The 20,115-nt window shown below is 38.2% G+C and overlaps 1 protein-coding gene across 3 annotated transcripts; it reads right to left on the bottom strand.

Moving 5' to 3' along the window:
- Positions 1-200: 200 nt before the first annotated feature.
- Positions 201-19,139, bottom strand: fyco1a (FYVE and coiled-coil domain autophagy adaptor 1a). Of its 3 annotated transcripts, none has more exons than XM_068319212.1 (18): positions 19,069-19,139; positions 17,012-17,125; positions 16,373-16,479; positions 15,957-16,082; positions 15,637-15,743; positions 14,927-15,070; positions 13,590-13,677; positions 10,973-13,477; positions 10,370-10,462; positions 9,387-9,505; positions 9,129-9,296; positions 7,818-7,970; positions 7,500-7,729; positions 5,924-6,077; positions 5,147-5,239; positions 4,839-5,049; positions 2,481-2,590; positions 201-1,910 (listed from the first exon to the last, which is right to left on the bottom strand). In XM_068319212.1, the coding sequence occupies exons 2-18, from the start codon at positions 17,070-17,072 to the stop codon at positions 1,835-1,837; spliced, it is 4,545 nt and encodes a 1,514-aa protein (XP_068175313.1). In that variant the 5' UTR covers positions 17,073-17,125; positions 19,069-19,139; the 3' UTR covers positions 201-1,834. The 3 variants fall into 3 exon arrangements, with proteins under 3 accessions (XP_068175313.1, XP_068175314.1, XP_068175315.1); XM_068319213.1 differs by having other exon boundaries at positions 19,059-19,121; XM_068319214.1 differs by having other exon boundaries at positions 17,012-17,122; positions 19,069-19,088.
- Between the last annotated feature and the right edge of the window lie 976 nt (positions 19,140-20,115).

Here is a 20,115-nt window from a genome sequence, read left to right on the forward strand (position 1 = left end):
CTTATTAATCAGCCAATTGTTGCAGTTCTTGTTGACATTAGTGAGCAAACTAGTGTTGCTAATGTTTGGGGGGAAACATTTAGGAGAAGCAGAAGATTGGTGCTGATGGTATCTTCAGTTCTGCCGAGGTGTTGAATATACATGTCTGTGTTGATTTTGTTGTTGACTGTAAAAAAAACAAAAGACACAGATGACAGAGGCACCGTCAAGGGCATTTTATTTATGCATGCAGGATCTCTAACAGGTCTATTTCTAGAGAAACTCAGTGATTGGAGCAGACTCAGGCATACTTAATGCTTCAAAATTCTTTTCATAAAACAGCAAGAAAGAAGGAAAATAGTCCCTGCTGTAATTCTGTGACATATATCATGTAAATCTAACAGATTTGACTGTTGCTTGGAATAATCTATAAAATACCTAACAAAGTGCAGCTCTGCAGAGAAAATAGGAGTTTTTGTATACAAATTGCACCAAAATATACTCATCAAAAATATAAGAGAAGTAATTGCGAAATGCAAACAGATCATTGCAAAAGCATCTTGACATTTTTATTTGCCCTTAATTGTTTTATTAAGTACTGAATAGTTGCATACCAAGGTGACCATACTTGCCTTTTTATATTGGTTTTCTCTAATTAATAAAAAGTAATAATATACAACACATGGTATTTCAAACGGTCTTATCAATGAGAGTAGTGCAGTTATGATTCAAATGTTTTCCAAAAGGAAAAATCAATTTGGCTGAAAAACTGGAGTAAATATTACATGTATATTATATTTTTCATATTGTGATATAAAAGTCATGATTAAAAGTTTTTATAAAATATTTATAATCCAAACTAACAGTCTTATTTTGTGTGAAAGAAACAAAGTAAAATATACAGTTACAAAAGCAAACGAATCCCTGGCAGTTAAGAGTAAAGAGGCACTTTAAAAGTACAGCATCTCAGTGACATTGATATACTGTGTGCTAACTGAATGCCCCTGTAATGTCACAGTCAGCCTCAAACACTCCATAAAACCCTCTAATTTTCCTTAGGGAGAAAATAAAATAGCATTTTTTCTTTTATCTGTAGTGTTCCAAAAACATTAAGATATGCAAAATTTGAAGATATGTGATATGCACTAAAAAAAAATAGTTTGTCAATTTCCTGAGATTAACACCAAGTGCATAGGCTTCTTTTATCAGTTACTGTATTTTTCAGGGTCATATACTTGTTCTTGCTTTTTTCCCCCTTCCTTCACAGACAGAGTGCAAATATCAAGTTCAGGCAAATCAGTTCACAATCAGGCAACAGGTAAACCAAATGGCTGCACATCGATGACTTTATGCATCAAAAACATTTCTTGTGTTAACGACAACTGTAGCAGATGATTATTTGAAATCTGACAAGATACATTTATTTTATTATATGCTTCTAGTGTTAAATAGTTTTGCAATGATATCCCTAATGTAACAGCATATCTGGGTCAAACAAACATAAGACAAATCAAAATTGCAGTAAGAAAAAACGATCATTTCAAACCCTCTGGACTAAAGGTGTGAACTTGAAAAAAAAAAAGGCGGGCTAAAACACTAACATTTCTTTCTTGTGTCAAATCTAACTCATTTTGTTGACTCCACTTCATGTACCCAAACACATTTAAACAAAATTTTTTAAATATGATTTATAAAATACACAAAATACTTGGGTAAAAACAGGTTTTGGGAAAAACAGTAAAAAGCTCTTATGAACTGAAGTGAGACAGCCGTTTAATTGAAATCTCTTTAGCTTCCTTGGAGCTGTCAGGGTGACTTCATGCCGATGTTTCTGTGCAGAGGTCTTTGTTCAGCTTCAGGGAAAGTCGCTTCCATCATAAATGATGGCCTTCTCCATGGTCAGATGGTAGAATACTTTCTTGGAAATAAATCTGTCGGAAGAAGATTTCTGATCAAAGGATTGCAATCCAATAGAAATCATTCATTTTCTCTAACCGCTCCATCCGCTTACGCAGGTCGCGGGGAGCTGGAGCCTATCCCAGCTGGCTTAGGGCGTGAGGCGGGGTAAACTCTGGGAGCGACGCAAGTGCACCGTGGAGCCACACGGAGACATAGACAAACACACACGCACACACTCACACCTACTGGCAATTTGGAACGGCCAATTAACCTAAAGCTGAACCTGATGTTTGTGGAGGTGGGAGGAAGCTGGAGAACTCGGAGAGAACCCACGTAGACCCGGGGAGAACATGCAAACTCTGCACAGAGTGGGACTCGAACCCGGAACCGCCTTGCTGTGCGGCGACAGCGCTACCCACTGTGCCACCATGCCGCCCTCAAATGGAATTATTGTAATTAATTAAATCTCACACAAACTCAAGTGTAGCAGGAATAGAATGATCATAACAATAAAAAATACTGTAATGTTTTTCTATTATTAAAAGCTTCTCCAATGAAGAAGAAGAAAAATGAAAGGAACCTGAATGTTAGAAGCTCCATACCGTGAGAAGGAATTGTCAAAGATGAGTGTATAGAGGCCAGGGAAACGGACCTTCAGCTGCCCCTGAATGGTCTCTTGATGGGAATTGCAGCGAGTCAGAGGAATCAGGACCTGATGAAGCACAGAAACAATGGTCTGAAGTGAGATGTGACGTACAAGTAGAAGAAGCAGTCTTTTAAATCTCCCAGGCTGCCTATAACGTTCCAGTCCCGTTTGTACAATAAGATTTTAGTCAGTCAATTCCTCACTCTGACTCCCCATCTCCCCACTCACATGTGCAGTTCTTGAATTGATTTTATATATTTATTAGTGCTGTCAGGCAATTTAAAAAAATAATCTAATCAATGATAGGATTTGTTATTAATTAATTTAATTAATCACATTTTAATCTCATACCTGCTAAAGTCCCTCAAATAAAGAATTTGAATTCTAGGACATTACAAAATTGTAGCGCATGACTAATCAATAGAATACACCAAGAAGAGAAGATTTGAAATCCACATTTTTATTGGTTAAGTGTGTTTTATAAATGAAATTCAAAAGAAAAAAAGCCAAGCACATCAGCAAACCAATTAGACCAGGTGCATTTCTCAAAAATGCAATACGAATACAGTTAAATAAAATAAATAAAATTCAGAAATAAAAAAAAGTCTGAGTCTCAAATAGGCACATAAGCAGACTCTCAATCAAAATGAATAGTAAAGCTGACTCAATACAGCAATTCAAAATGAATAGTATGACATGCAACATCAAAAGCAAGATGCTATTGGAAAAAAAATAGCAAGATGCCAACAGGCTTTTCCTTTAAAAGGGTAAGCTAAGGTTCAACTCTGTCCTTGAGATGTTTCGCATTTAAATGATACGTTAGGCTGGAGCTGCTTCGGTGATATGAAAATTCTCTTTTTCAAAAGGTACAAGTAATGATATTATTATTATTATTATTATTATTAATAATAATAATAATAATAATGACAATAATAATGACAATAATAATAATAATGTATTAGATTTATATAGCACTTTCTCAAAGACACTTTACATGGGATCCATTATTCATTCACTCCTCATACTTGGTGCACCAAGTATGAATGAGGAACACGGATGAACACATGATGAACACTGAGCTTATCATCATGATGATAAGCTCCGTGTGTAGCCACAGCTGCCCTGGGGCAGACTGACGGAGGCGTCTACAGCTGGCAGCGCAGAATCACTGCTTTTTGTTGATAGTCCCGTCTTTGTTCTTTTTAGAAATAAACTTTCCGCCCATAGGTCCGAGTGGGCTTGCCTCGCTCTCCTGTGTCGTGTCCATCTCTGTTGTCAGTCACCCTGCTTTTGACTAGTGGCGCAGATAGGAAGTGACATCACTGCAGCCTATGGGTCCCTCAATGGGCCAAATTTAAAATGCTTGCGCACTGACTTGACACTCACCATTAATTGCGTTAATTTATATAGCGTGTTTTTTGCAGGGTAATTAATTAATCTAACTAACGCGTTAAAGTGACAGCCCTAATATTTATTGATTTTCAAACAAATTTGTTAAAAAAAGATGATTGAACATGTTGATGATTATTACGAATTAAGACATAACTCGATCTATGCCCGATGAGCTACATTCTGCCAATAATCTGCCCTACGTAGATTAGGGCTGCTGTTGTCCATCTGTTTTTTCTCTCATGTTTAATTGTAATTTTTTTTTCTTAGTTTTATGTTTATAGAGAGAAATGCAATTTCAGTTCATGGTATTGTGCATGCATGTACTTTTTGATGCATTTTATCTGGTTCGATGCCTTGCTCAAGGGCACCTCCACACTGCTTAGGAGATGAACTGACACCTCTCTAGCTTGCAGTTCACACAGTCCATACTTTGGTCGACGCTGATAATCTGCCCTCCGGTCCCTAAGAGGTGTATCTGTGGACTGAGCCACTGCTGCTGTAAACATGATCTGCATACAGCGAGGCCAAACATTATTTTATGTGATTGTTTCTCACTGCTTAATATCATTGCTGCTTATCTGGATAATTTCTTCTTGCCCCTGATTTGTACCACATCAAAAACATGTGTGTTGCTGTTCATGTGTGTTATGAAATCACCTACCACAGCAAAGTGAAATATTGTTTGCTTGTCTTAAAGAAAATGCTAAATGAGTCACAACCCAATCCCAAAGTAGTCTGTACGGTCGTCTGCCACAACTTTTGAGTTGAATTTTGTAAATGTTCCAATTTCTATACAGTTGTTTTCTCAAACATAAAGCAAAAACCCATCTCTGAAATATAATCACAAGGTAAAAAATTATCAAGGCGTAAATTTTTAATATGAGTTTGTCTTAATTCAAAGTGCACACAAGAGAGCACATACCTTTGACTGCTCCACCTGAATATCAGCGGACTCCCTGTAAACCACACTAAATGAGATGCTCTTAGGCTCTGAGGAAAAAATCCAGCTGATAGTCGGCCCACTGGTGCCCACAGCAATAGTTATCACACTGTAGCAGCTGGACTTGATGAAGAGTTCTCTTGAACTATGGCCAAACCGACTAACATCATCAATGCTGAAAGGAACAGCCATCCTGCAATGAAAACAGACTCATTTTTAGAATGGTACTAATACACAGTGACTCATTAGTTCAGCACTAATACATGAACACCCATTAGGGGAAGACTCACGTGATTTCTCCAGATATGAGAAGGTTGATTTCAGAATCCTGAACAGTGGGAACATGTTCTTCAGAGTCATCAGGATTCACATCTCCTGTACCTCTGCAAAATCCACACAGACAGACAGCCAACTCTAAAACAAAAGACTAATAGAGATTTCTGCTACTCCTCAAATGCCTCAAGTTAAAACTTGCTTTACATCATTCCAATGGTTTTCAAATATTCTGTTCTTTTCTTTCTCCTAATTTCACTTCAAATAGTTAAATGCTTTACGATTTATTTTCAAAAGGGAGATTTTTTTAATCACACACACACCAAATACAACAATAAATTTATTACCAATTAAAAAGTTACTATAACTAAAAAAGCTTTTTCCTTTCCTTCCTAATTATAATACTATAATAGTGAAAGACTGTGCTCGTCGATATTGTATACCATGATATATTCAGAGCGTAATTATACCTTTAAAACCTCAATGCTACTTATAAGACTGGATGATGTAGGTTAGTGCTACAGGAAGAACATGCCAGTGCACCACTAGTACAGTTCATAAATGGACCACATGGAGCTGCCACACTTCTGAGAGAAGCAACTGAAGGCCAGGATGTTGTGTGAGTCTAAACTCACAAGTTCACAAGTTTGGCACTACAGTGCTGTAGTATCTTGTCTAGTCACTGCTTGATCTTCACTTGAGAAATGTGACCAAAGCACCTGCTGCACAGAAAACTACAAACCAAACCATGTCTCAATCCCATCAGTATGCTGGCCCCAAAAACATGGGCTTACATTTCCTGTTGTCCTGGAGGCTGTTGGTCTTGTTCACCCTCCATGGAGCCTTCTAGGGTGTGGGATGTTGTATCGCTGTCATAGACACCATTCACTTCCTCCTCTGTGATGATGTCAAAAGCTCCATCTTCAGATCTGTCGCTGGGGTCTGAAACTTGAAGAAATAATAACACAACAACATTGTACCAATACCTTTTTTAATTGTATCAACCAATGTATACGACCCCCTGTCTCAGAGGATGTTCATTCAGTTGCTTAATTTTGTAGAAAAAAAGCAGAACGCAGACATGACACAAAACTTAAGTCTTTTTTAAATAGCCACTTTCTGGCTTTAAGAAACACTAAAAGAAAATTAGATAAATCTTGTGATAGAAGCAGTTACTGTGATAGACCAAGCAGAGGGAAAATATTATTGAATCATTCAATTCCTAGCAAAAAATGGTCTAAAAAGTTATGGTCTAATTTGCCATTTCAAATGACTAACTTTGTGTCATATCTGTGATTTGCTTTTTCTCTACAAAATCAAACAACAGAATGAACATCTTCTCAGACTGGTGATTCTTTTTGCCAGGGGTTGTACAGTAAAGACATAAAAGGGGTTTTAAAAAAGGCAGATACACATGAAGATCTATAAAAGTACTACAGCTTCCCTTCTATTCTTGAGTCATGTATTGAAAAATGGAACCAAAAGTGTTTTTACAGAACATATTGTTGTTGACTTCTGACCATCTGGATATACAATTGGAGATTTCCTTCTATGGAATATTTGGGCCTCATTGTGTCATAGAGTGTTTTTTCTTGAGTTGTGACAAAAACTGTGAAATGTGCGTTCACAGTGACCTTAACTTTATTTTAACACTAAAATCAATTCAGTCAGTTAACACAGCTTAATTTTCTTGACAATAAAAATACAATAACAAAAATAAACTAGAACCAAGGCAGTCACTGACTGCAACATTCAGCAACACCCCTGAATTCAAAATTTTACCCTGACCTACTTGCATAGGTCAAAGATCAAAACTAGTGGTCTAATCTACTTTCATAGATCAAAGTAGTAGCTTTGATCTGCGGTCTCACTCACACTGGCCTACTCCCTCGTCTTTTTATCTTATGTGGTTCCTGATTATACAAAAGTTGAAAGTTGACCTTGACCTCGAGTTCTCCAGCTCAAGGTCATCATCTCAATTTCATCCCTTTTGCCGCCCAAGTAATGTGCTTTTTGTTTCTTTTTTCTGTCTGCAACGGTTGCGAAGATATTTGGTGGTCTAACGGACGAACAAACACACGGACACTGACAATTACAATACATCAGTACATTAATTAAATATAAGTACAATGAAGAATATTAACACCCTGTCTCTTGAGATAAAATGTTCTCTCCTTTTGTTCAAATTAAATAAATATTAGGTGGCAATGGTTCCTGTCCTTGTAACCCTTACATACAAATGAAGATTTTTTTTCGTTTTGTTTCCCAGGTACCTCACGCTAAACAAAGTCCGCTGGTCAGAGAACTAAAGTCACTAAACCTCTGTGTCAAATGTGCAGTTGCCAAGATAGCCTGTGCTTTTCCTCTCACCTGTTACCCTGGGAGTAGGTTGATATGGGGCTGGATCAGGAGGAGGTTGAGGTCCAGCTGTGGGGGGAGGAGGTTGAGAATCTGAAGGACTTATCTCTGCTTCTGTGAATCTCTCAACCACACCACTGTGTTGTGAGTAACAGTCCCTGCAGCACCGCTCCTTCTTCCCACTGTGCTTCGTCATCGCATAGTTGTTGCTGCAGTAGTAGCAGAAGATGCGACCACAAAGCCTAACAAATTCATTAATAAAAAAAGGTGTCAAACAGATCATTTTTATCTTATATTTTAAGAAAGATCCAGTTCCTGCTAAAGGCCCACCTGCAATGATGTCTACGCAGCCACCAAGTGAACTGGCCCTGGCAACCAAGACAGTGTGTAGCTTCCTTATCCACTAACCACCATCGCTCCTCAGCTCGCAGTTTCTGCTCGAATTCCAAAGCATCTGACTTCTGCCACAGAGCATCTTTGTCCCTGATGGAATGCACAAAAAAAGACATATGTATGACTGGTTATGGTTATTCATGAAATACACTGTCATCAAATCTATGCCTGGGACTGAAAACTAATTAGTTCTCTTAATAGTTCAATAGTTCAAGATAAATTCCCCAAACTTCATGGTTTATATAATCTCATTCCAACTTGAAGATCTTTGAAGACTGAGCAATATGGCATGTCATGTTCTTAGACTGACCTCATTTTTATTGTAAAATGTTGGGTGGATCAATCTGATAACAGAAATAACTTTCTGTAAAGGGTGAGTGTTTTACAAAAGAATGAAAGGCTGAAACCGAGCGGACACAAAACTGAAAAGTTTACTGAATCTTCGTACAGCAGTACCTTGAGTGACTCCACATATGACTTTGAGACACGAGCTGTTCCTCGGTCCATATTTTTGCTGGAGACGGAAGTCGTTCTTCGGGACGCCAACGCTACTTGGCAGATGGAAACAACATTTGCTGAGACCGCATCTCGCTTTTTTTTTGACATGTTGTCCGTGACGTAAAGACGTAACTCGTGTGTGCTTGTGACTTTTGTGTTTCTTTCCATACCTTGTCATTCTTTATGGAACTTATTAACTCTGCACTGAAAAAAATGTTCACATCATAATTGATAAAAATATGTTTTGTTTTGTTTTGATAATTTAGGGGAACTGTCGCTTTTCAACAAGGCTGGTACGAAACATTTTTAAATAGGGGAAATTTGTTTGAGATGTGAGAAAATTGACTTATGAGCTCAGTCACAGAAGAAATTAAACTCTTATCTCATGGTAGTATACTAATTGAATTCAATCCCTTGAAGTGCATGAATGTTCTTGAGCCAAAGCTGCTTCCTCAACCAACCAAAGACCTATATATAATATATGCAGCTCTATTCACTAAAACACTAAAAAAGTGGAGAGACTTTTCAATAGTCTCCCAGAGCTCCTACATCAATATCAAGTCAAACATCAGAGGACTGCTTTTACTGGATAACAGTGGGATGCATACATATACAAGTTTATAGACATCCAAAGAGAAAATAAACTTACCCAACACTAAAGTAACCCTTTCATCAGTAAAAAATCCTATACCTGTTGCAAAAGACAATGTTGTGACAGTGATGACGGCTCATTCCAGAAACAGGTCATACCTTATGAGCTCAATTAGCCGCTCTTCCAGGTTCAACTTTGTTCTGTTGAGGTCATCAATCTCTGACGTCAACTTCAGCCACTGGTTTTGATGGTCAGCTTCTGTTGCACTCAGCTTCTGCTTCAATTCCTCACAGACCTTTTGAGTGGTCAAATGAACTTTTTCAGCACTGAAGAAACTTGGAAAATTAGTGAGTTGCTCTCTTTGCAAGTAAAAGATGACATTCCCTTTCATTAATCATAAAAACACACACACACACCTGGCTGATGCATCCCTCAGTTGCTGAATTGCAATCTCATTCTCGTGGAGAGTTGTTTCGGTCTTTATGATGTGAGCATCTTTCTCTGAGTTTAGCTGCCCAATCTGTTCATTCATAGCCTTTTTCAAAAAAAACAAATGTAAAAAAAAACCCCAGACACATCAGTACAAACATTGTCATCCAATAATCTAAATGATTGTTTGCTTGTTTTCTGCTATTAGATTGGTCTTGGTTCTGTTTAACAGAAATGGTTGAATTTAGAAAAGAATAGAAACCCTTTATTGTCACTATACATGGTATAATGAGATTTGGGCAATTCCTCACAGTGCAATAATGTAACAGTAGAAAGAGTAAGAATAAATACAATATATTATTAATGAGGAAAATATTTTGCATCACAGACTAAAGCTCATTAGAAAACACTACAATGTTCGTGTTACCGAGCTCCATTGAAATTGTGACAACATTTCTCATAACCCAATTCTATAATGAATATCTATATGCAAAAAACTCCATACAAAAAAATATCAACAAAATTTTAGCAAGCCTCTGATTGGATGAGGATCTGTGCATTGCTGAGGTTTTACATCTTTTCTACCTTCTGTAATCAAGGGAAAGTGTTTTGCAATCAATGTGTCTAGAAAAGTCACACAGTTGTACTATATAATCACTCATCATTTATGAGAACTAATCAATCTCAAAAATTTGCATATTATTGTGTCCTACATGTTACACAGTATCGTATTCTGCATCTCTTTTGCAAATCCACTAATGACACAGGATTTGGGCCTTTTATTGGAAATGTGAATTCATTATACTGTACCTACACTTTTCTGTGAATCATGTGTTTTAACTTGGTTAAGTGAGAATGTCCATTTTTTCCGATGATGGCCATGTTTCCTATAAAGCAAGCACTCTTCAAAGATAACGGACCTACTGTGAATAAGTCCTGAATTACTATTTGATGCTCAAATGACACAGACCTTTAGTTCAGACACTTCAGCCTGCAGGTTGGCCACATTTTTCAGTTCCTCCTGTAGCTGGGCTTTAATCTTGTCCAGCTGCTCATTCATTCTCTGAAATGTCAGACACAAGAATGAAAAACGAAATAAGCCAGCAGCCATGCTTTGAGCTAAATGTTAATATGCTTATCATGCCAAAACTAAAGTGCTGATGCAAATCAAATCACAATATTTAGAATGATGACCTACTTATATAACATTTGCTGAAACTGATGAATCACACCTGAGGCTGCTGGGAAATCATTAAATCCGCAGGTCAAAAACAATCAACTTGTGGTGCGATGGGAAAGATAAAGGGATCAATTAATTAACTAACTGGGGTTATTTGACACGCTCACTGCTAGCTTCCAGAAACAGCTGCAGAAACAGAGCCATACCACCAGAGATGGTTGGATTTCGATTTGAAATAAGATCCAAATATTAAGCAAATTTTGATTCCAGTCATAAATAGGACTAATAAAAGAACTACAGCATATGATCAGTAGGACAAAAATAAAAACGCTGAGTGCCATACAAGTAAAAGTGAAATTAAACAAGTAAAATCACAAATTCTGAGTAACTCACCTTAATATGGACTTGATGATTCATGCTTTCTGAGCTCATCTGGAACTTGATGGCTGCTGCCTCTTCTCTGCTACATTCTGTGGCACTTTGTACTTGATTCTTGACCTTTTCCAACTGCTCCTGAAGGTCTAAGATTGTCTCTTCATGTTTGTCTTTCTGCTTCAGCTCCTCTCTTAGTTTGGTATTCTCAAACTGTAGTTCTACCATGCTCTGTTCTAATCGCTCCACTTCTTTCTCCAGCTCTTCGATCCTGGCAGTGTCCCCTTCCCAGCGCTCTGTGACCGCCTCTTTTTCAGCACTTAGCTTACAAACTGTCATCCCCAGCTCTGCCATTTCTGTGTTTGCCCTGTGTAGACTGTCACGTATGTCATTGTTCTCTTGGGTTTGTCTTGAATTTTCTGCCTTGAGGGTAGACAGCTCTTCTCGGATGGCAGCTACAGACAAAGTCAACTCTGCATAGGCAGCTACTTCTCTGTCATGCTGTTCAAGCAACGTCTCTTCTTTCTTTTTACACTCCACAAGCTCTGTTATATGTCTCTGATTGAGGGCCTCTATTTGGTCTTTAAGCTGATCCGTAAGAGTCCTGAGCTCATTTCTTTGGGCCTCTGTCACCTCAAGCTGAGCTTGTGACCTTAATTTGTCATCCTCAAAGTTCTTTACCAGGACCCTGAGGTCCAGAATCTCTGCCTGCAACCTGGATACATCTCTGCTGCTCACGTCAAACTGGCTCTCAACTAAAGTTAGTTTGCCTGCCAGTTCCTGACTTTTCTTCACTTGGATCTGACTCCTCTCCAGCTGAGATTTTTCTATCATTTGCCTCTCAGAAGTAACTCTTTCAATTATTTCTGTCTGTTTAGCATGGGTTGCTTCTGCATCAGCTTTGGCCATCTCAAGTTCCTTCTTTGTTACTTCCAGAGATTTCAAATTTGACTGCAACTCAACAATGTTCTTCTCTTGACTATCTAACAGTTCCTCCTTGGCTTGTAGCTGTTCCTGGAGGCTTTGTTCACTCTTACGTGAAACTCTTAAGTTCTTTTCCAAATCACCGATCTGCCCGTGAACACTCTTCAGGTCAGCTTGCATGCGACTAAGAGCTGCTTTCACTGTGTTTTGCTCCTCTCTCAGAGTCTGGTTCTCCTGTTCCAGCCGCTGAGATGTGGCATGAGATAGCTTTGTTGCCAAAGTGGCAAGCTGCAGATTCTCCTCTAGCTTGCGGTTCTCCTCACGTAACAGCTTCTCCTTTTCATCCACTGTCACCCTGCTGTCATCCAGCTGGCCTCGCAGCTGTTTCTCAGAAGCCCTTAGAGCTGCTAATTCTGTTTCAAGGACCATTCTGTTTTCTGCCATCTCCTTCTTCAACTCTTCATTTCTCTTCTCTGTGGTCAGCAGTTCTTCATTTATTTCCATGACTTTTGCACACTGTACCTCGTAGTCTTTGATCTTCAAAGCTTGTTCTTTGACATTACCCTCTAGCTCAATGATGTTTGTGGTCAGACTGTCCTTTACTTTGGTTAGGCTTTTGTTCTTGGCTTCTAGCTCTTGTAGTGTTTTGTAGGTAGATGTAAGCTCTGCCTCTTTCCTCTTTAGTTGTTCCATCAAGGCAGTAATATCAGCCTCTAAAGACTCTTTCAACTCACCAGCATTTTTCTGAACTACCTCTTCATCTTGGTACGCCGTTCTCTTTACTTCCTCTAACTCTTCCTCCTTTTCTTCTAGAAGTCTCTGGAGGTCCTGCAGCTGCATTTGAAAGTTACTTGTCTCCTTTTCTCTTAATGTCAAGACTCCTTGCAGCTTATCAAGGGCATTGCATTGCTCTTTCACTTTCACCTCCAACTTTTTTTTCTCCTCAGATGCAGATGCAGTTAATGCTCTTAATTTTGCATCATCATTCTTTGCAGCAGCCTCATTGTGTCGAAGCTCTTCCTGCAGCCTCCCTGTCTCTCTTTTCTTCTCCTCTACCAGAGCTACAGCTTCCATCTTCTCTTTCTCTGCCTCTTTTAGTCTATCCAACAACTCGTGGATCTTTTGAGCTGAATCGAAGTAACTGGATGCTTGTTGGCCCTTCTCATTCAGAACCCCATCTAGCTTGGCTAGAAGCTCTGTATTTTTACCCTCAGCAGCTGCCAACTTTTCCTTGAGGAGCTGTTGTTCAGCCCCCTTGGCTTTTTCCCAATTTCTGAGCTCTTCCATTTCCTTGGATAGGGCCTCTTCCCTCCCCTTCATAACCTTGAGTTGTTCCTGCAAACCTTGCTGTTCCTCTTGAGCAGAAAGTGAGACATCCAACTGCCTCTGGAGCTCCACAACTACCTGTCTATATTCAGCAGTCTCCTCCGCCAGCTGTTGTACCTTATCTAGGAGCTCTCGCTGCTTTAGCTCTGACTGATCTAGCTCAAGTTGAAGGTCTTCAACTGTGCTGGAATTTTCTCTACAGACGGGCAGAGACTCATTCAGGTCATTCAATAGACTCTGATTACAGTCAGGACTACATGGAAATTCAGGTGCTTGCTGGTTGGTTGCAAGTAATATTAGGCAAAGCAGAGAACCGAGAAGAGACAGAGAGAACTTTATTACAATTATAATGAAAAAACAAATGCTATCTGAGGCAAATGTCAGTTACCTGGGAGTATGTGCTGGCTAGACTGTTAATACTAGAACTGCGACTAGGTGGTTTCCACATGTGGCCAGGTGAGTTTCCCAGAGTTCTCCTGTTGATAGGAAAAGTCATATTACTCATATTTGGACAATCTGTGTCCTGTTTAATCAACAGAAATACAAAAACTCCTTCCTCCTGAGAGCTCAGGTGCTACAGGTAGTCAAAATAATATAATATAATAATAAAATAATAAAATGTGATGATCAAGCTTAGAAAGAGCGGACCCACGTAATAAAACTAAATTTCCCAATTGTTACAACCCGCGAAGGGGATGTACTGTAATTGTCAGTGTTTGTGTGTTCGTCCATCAAATATCTTCACAACCGTTTCAGATAAAAAGAAGAAACAAAAAGCACATTACTCAGACCGTCAGGGGGATGAAAATGACATGATGACCTTGACTTTGAGAAATGTAGGTCAAGGTCAAATTTCAACTTTTGTACACTGAGGAACCAGATAAGATAGAAAGACGAGGGAGAAAGCCAGTGTAAGTAAGACCATAGATCAAAGCTAGTGCTTTGATCTATGAAAGCAGGTCAGGGGTGTCACAGGATGTTGCAGTCTCTGGCTGCCTTGGTTCTAGCTTTACAGTGTGCAGCATTCAAAAACCCAAACCCTGTGTCAAACAAATACATATAACTAAAGCTCTTTGCGCTGTACTGTACATCCACATCACTGATAGAACAGAGTGACAGATATGCAACAGTGATCACAAGGGTGGTTGACATGACCATGGATCGAACTAACACCTTCTTTTTACACAAATTATAGTGATCATGTTGTAATGTTTTCATAGTTCTGTTCACTATTTATGGACAATGACTTTGAAGTGATTCTAGTACTTAATCATTGTACAACGATAAGTTGACATAACCAATCATTTAGGAAATATATCCAGTGATATGGTGATTAAACTGATAGTTGTATGTCATATATATATATATACAGTATATATATTTATTAACTCACTGGCTGCCAATGACACCTATAGACGTCAATTACATTTTTCAACATGGAGAGCTGGGAGACAGTATGGCAGAGCTTGTCAGTAAAACTAAGGTTTCAGGTCTTGCTCTGATAGCCAGTCAGAGCAAGATGGAGAAGCTGCAACAGCTTCCGATGCAACAAAGTTTGCGTATGTCAGTTCGCACCCGCGAGAAAATACTGTTTTGTTCTGAGCAAAAGCAAACGAAAACACCTATAAACGAAAACACCTATAAATGCTTGTTTGCCTTTCTAGTTTCTGTGAAAATCTCTTGATTTTCTTTGCTCAATGTTTCTTTCATGGTCTTATATCTTACCTTGCAAATGTAGGCCAGGAGGCATCAAGATCGTGACCTCTAGAAGCCACATCAAACTGGACCTCATTAAGTTCGTACAGGTGATTGATTATGTCAACACTCAGGTGTGGCTTCAAAAAGGGGCTTCTTGCATTATACCAATCACTATGGGAAGAAATAGGAGGTAGAGGTGATGGCAGTAAATAAAGTAGCTGAAAAATACAAAGCATTAAAAGTGGCTACAAAGGAGGTTTGGTCTCATGAATTGATCCTCAACAAGAAACTGATCTGTTAACATGTCCCACAACTAAAGTAAATCATTGACTGTGTAGAGCCACAATAACAGCTTTTTCCACTTTAAATTCACATTTGCTAGTAGTTACAAATTCTTCAACTTTATAAAATCTATGTAAGAAACAGGGCTCTGCATTCACTCATTTTGACCTTTGGTAAGTCATTCAATAGTCATTTAACTCTTAGATTGCTGGACTATTATTATCACTATCTAAATGTATTTTTTCACAAATGGACATCAGAACAGAAAATCTACACTGTTTCTCAAAGTACAAATAGAAATGACATTAACACAGGTGTTTCATGTTCTCCACTGTAACCCAAAAATATACACAAAAAATATATATAAAATTATATATATATATATATATATATATATATATATATATAATAACATATATATAATAACATATATATAATAACATATATATGTTTACCTGGTCACTCTTTGGTTCATAAGGCACTGCTGCAGGGTGTCAGCTAGTCGCTGATGTACTAGGCAATAACGGATAAAAGCACGTCCTTTCCCCAGAGATGTCTTCAACTATGAAATGTTTCACAGAGTTTTTAATCAGAGTTCATTCTAAGGAACCACATAAATGATTATTAATCTCAATCAAAATTTTAATTATAATTGTGGGAAGAAAATAAATCAGATATGTATTTGCCCCGGATCTGCCACAATTAATTACCAGTGTGTGTAATCAAGGCTATATTATTGCTGTCGCTCTAAGCAACAGCAAAACAAACGTCATACCTCAGTGATGGATTTCACAAAGCGGATCCCATCATTGACTCCTTTAATCTTGGCCAGACAATCACTGAAGAAATCCCAATAATCCTTCTTTGTTCCAAGAAATGTGGTCTTTTCTTTCTGGTCAAACTGAAAAATAAAGATTTATAGATCAAATTGGAATTACAAAAGCGCATTAATTTTGACTCATGTGTCACTGTATTAAAAAGTAAAATTGGAAGGAAAAGATGATATTTACAGTATATAGTAAATTAATTATGACACATTCAAAATTTACATTTTGAGGATTATTTTGTAATCTTTTTAATAGCAGACATCCAACTCTAGCTAGGGGTATCTTCTTTGAGAATCCTGCAATCATTTCCTCCAAGTACTTGAGGTGTCCTTGCTCAGGTACAACAAGGTAAGCAAAAGCCTACCTGCAGGAGATATTCCAATTTGTAGGAAAATTTGTGCAGGTTGGTACTGTCATCAGTGATTGGCTCCCCATGTTCCCTGTACTCCTTTGCAATCTCTGCAACAGCCTCTGAAAGCAAAGCAGTTAAAAAGACAAGCATGATTAACCCAATAGATTTACATTACATAAACAGAACACATATTTTCATTGAAAATTGTTTAAAGGGGAAGAAAATGTATATCAAAGAAATGCTAGCGCACACACACATACAAACACACAGCATTTCTAATCTATCTCCACTTCAATGACCTTCAAAGTTTAAAAACCAACCACTTGCCTCGTATCCATCGCAAAAGCTGAAAAGACACTTGTGTTGGGTGCACCAGTAGTACACTGTGACTTTCCTGTTGCATGCTGACAGAACCATCCACCACACCCTCAGTAAAAGGACATGAGTTCAGATCTATACTTTCCCAAATGGCTTAGTAGGAAGATTGCACTTGTTTCAGATTGCACTTAGATTTAGCTGTTTCTTACGACATCACTGTAAACCCGGTCTCATTTTCTCATCATCCTCGTCATGCCATGTCAGCCAAAAACCGCTGCAGCTCATTTGTCCACACACAGTCAAATCAACAGAACAAACATAAAGCTGGCGTACCGTGCAGATCTCTGATAATCCTCTGGAGCTGGCTCTCCCCAACTGTAGCCCCAGCAGCCATGGTCTCACCACTCTCTCCCTGGCAACCAGGGTCACAGGGTCACATCCAGTCTGCTGCATCAGACAATCAGAAGCAGCCAGACATGACAGACTGAATTAAATGCTTCCATATATGTACTGTCTTATCGAATGTTCTCCACATTGATCACAATTCTTAAAGTGAGTACATTGCCCTGTTTTTCACCCAAAGTGTGGCTCTCAATCCTAAACATTGGTTATAAGTTTTGTAATTTCATCACACATGAAATTTGATCTGATATATAATTTCTACAGTGAAATGCACAAACTATACTTGTCATGGCAGTGTGCTTCCATAGACCTGTCAATATATAGTTCAAGTCTGATATATAAATAGTAAAAATAACGGATTTGGGAATTTGGAAGTGAATGAGGCAAAACTTTTACTGTTTGAAAAAATAGCACTACATGACATGTATCAGTCCAATGAATGATTTCCAGTGGGAAGAAAACTGCTTTTGCTTAAAGACTATTTTACAGAGAACTATATTGAACTGATAGTTTCATGTGGTGAAAAAACAATCACCTGACAGTAAACAGCAACAAAACCAAAGAGTGTGTGGTAGACGACCGATGGAAATTCTGGAACATGGATATTTCATAGTCAACATCAAAAATATTTTACTTCCACCACAGCTTCAAGATATGCACCCAAGATTATTCTCACCAGCTAGATCCAGTGTAACATGTAGTCAGAATCTCACTTTCATTTCCTGAGATATTGTGTTGAATGTTTTCTACTGAAGTGTTTTTGCATTACAGTGATCATCTGCACTTGTGTTTGACATTTTAGACATAAAATTCTATTAGATAACTGGATCAAAGGTTGTCATAATAAGCCAATATATTATTGAGATGTGCTATAACACATGTAACGAGATCATACCAACCACTGATGCCTAAAATCAAACCACTTCATCCAAGTTGTTATCTGTCAAATCTGCAGACATCCCCACAGGGCTTCACTGAGACCTCAAACGCTGAGGACGGATGGACATGTGACAACATCATGTGTATGAATATCACTGCAGTGGAGGCACAATAATGAATTCACACGATTCCTGCCCTTTACGGGTCATTTGGAGTATTTCCTGCAAAGCTATCAGTAGAGATGTTGTGGAAATAAACTGTTCCAAAGCACCTGACATAAAAATACAACATAGTGTTGTATTTTTATATAGAATCTATAATATCTTGAATAAATCCTGCACCCTAATAACACAGTAAGGACACATTAAATACAAAATGTACACAACATCTAGTGCGTGTCGAGAGAAATATGTTTGAACGCCATTATAAAACGCAATAAACTGCAACGTAAGAATAAAACACCAACTATGGCTATTAAGCTGAATAAGGACTCTGAATTGAAGAAGAAATTACTATTACACATTTACATTCTATTTATTGTAGGTTTCATTTGTAAGGGTGTGTTGTAAAAGAGTTATTTTGTCCACCCCCTGCACTTTCTTTCTTAGAAAACTAAAGGAACAAAGCACAAAATGCAATAAAGTGATGGTGATGGTGGTGTGAATCACGTTCTGGAACCAGCCACAGTCTACATGTAAACACACAAACACATGGTGAGAGTTTAAGAAATCACAACATTAAACCTTCCATTCGTTCAGTTCGCGTTACCTCAGAAAGCTAACAGCTAACAGAGTTAACGTGAGAGGAGTTACTGAAGCAGATAAACACACAGCTTTAAATCCCTGAATGTCATCTTAAGAGGACCAAAATCGCTTTTGTAACAAAAGTAACTCTTCTCGTAAGTAAGTACTGTATTCTAAAACACAACTTGAAGGTCGTCTTCAAGACTTTGGAGTTTTTAAGGCGTTGAATGTTATGAATATCATATTTAACGCAAACTGTGACTGAAAAGCACTCATGCCATCACGAACAAACGGCAAACTTTGATCTCTGGCACTGTAAATAGTTATTGGTGAAATAATCAAAGATGAATAATTACTTTGACATACTTTGGTAGATACGGCTTACGTCTTATAATAATCCGGATCGTCTGAAGTGTTCATGTAAAATTGAAGAAATGTAATGATTGACATTGTGTCAGCCACTGATAAAACAACGTATCGCCATCCGACCAATGACAACCAGGTGTGTGGGCGGGACTTTTAAAATGGGGTTTGGTTGTCGTAGCAGAGTAAACAGATGTCATGTGATTATTGGCCGACACAAATATATTATTCTCCTATTTAATTTACTTTTTCCTTTTAATTGCTCTTTTATTGATATTGTATTGTCTTGTTTTAATCCCCTATTAACTTTGAAGTGTTCTTATGTTTTCTTGTCTTTGTAAAGCACTTTGAATTGCCTTGTGCCACTTCACATGCGTGTTTTGTTTTGGAAACATGTCACTGACAGTCAGGCCAGTTGTTGTTTTAGAGTTATTTTCTGAGGTTACTTCTGGAGAAATAATCCCTGTTACAATTGTTTTCAACCATACGGACTTTATACATATTAGGATATGGGAGGTTATGTTATTCAACTCCATGACAGCTAAGAAAACTGCATCCAATGATGAGGCCTGTATGATGCAGAGATGAAAAGGCAAAACATCAATGTTCTTACTGATTCTATTTTTCTTTGGTAGGATCCATCTGAAAAGCAAAAAATATCTATCTCTTGTAGTTACAGTCTAAAAGACACTGATGTAAAAAGGGCAAACGGGGTATTTTTGGGGTGACTACTGTTACTGTTTTATTCTCTGTTGTCATCATTCAGGAAACGTCCTCATCTTTGTCATCCTGTCTTTGTATGACAATCTAAAGTCTCTCAACAAACATTTTGATTGTTAATCAGACCATTTCTGACCTAGTCGTTCCCTTCTGGGAAATTTACCATACCTGGTGATGATTTCTCTCAAAGTCCCTCTGCAAAGCCGTGACCTTTGTCTCCTTCACTGGCTTTTGCAGCAGCACCCTTTTCTTTTCTTGACCACGATGACCATCTGCAGATATATGGCTGTGTTCCACCTGCTTTCTGGTCCGGGCACACAGTAACCCAGC

Source organism: Antennarius striatus, chromosome 7, assembly GCF_040054535.1.
Source record: "Antennarius striatus isolate MH-2024 chromosome 7, ASM4005453v1, whole genome shotgun sequence".
Taxonomy (NCBI): Eukaryota; Metazoa; Chordata; class Actinopteri; order Lophiiformes; family Antennariidae; genus Antennarius; species Antennarius striatus.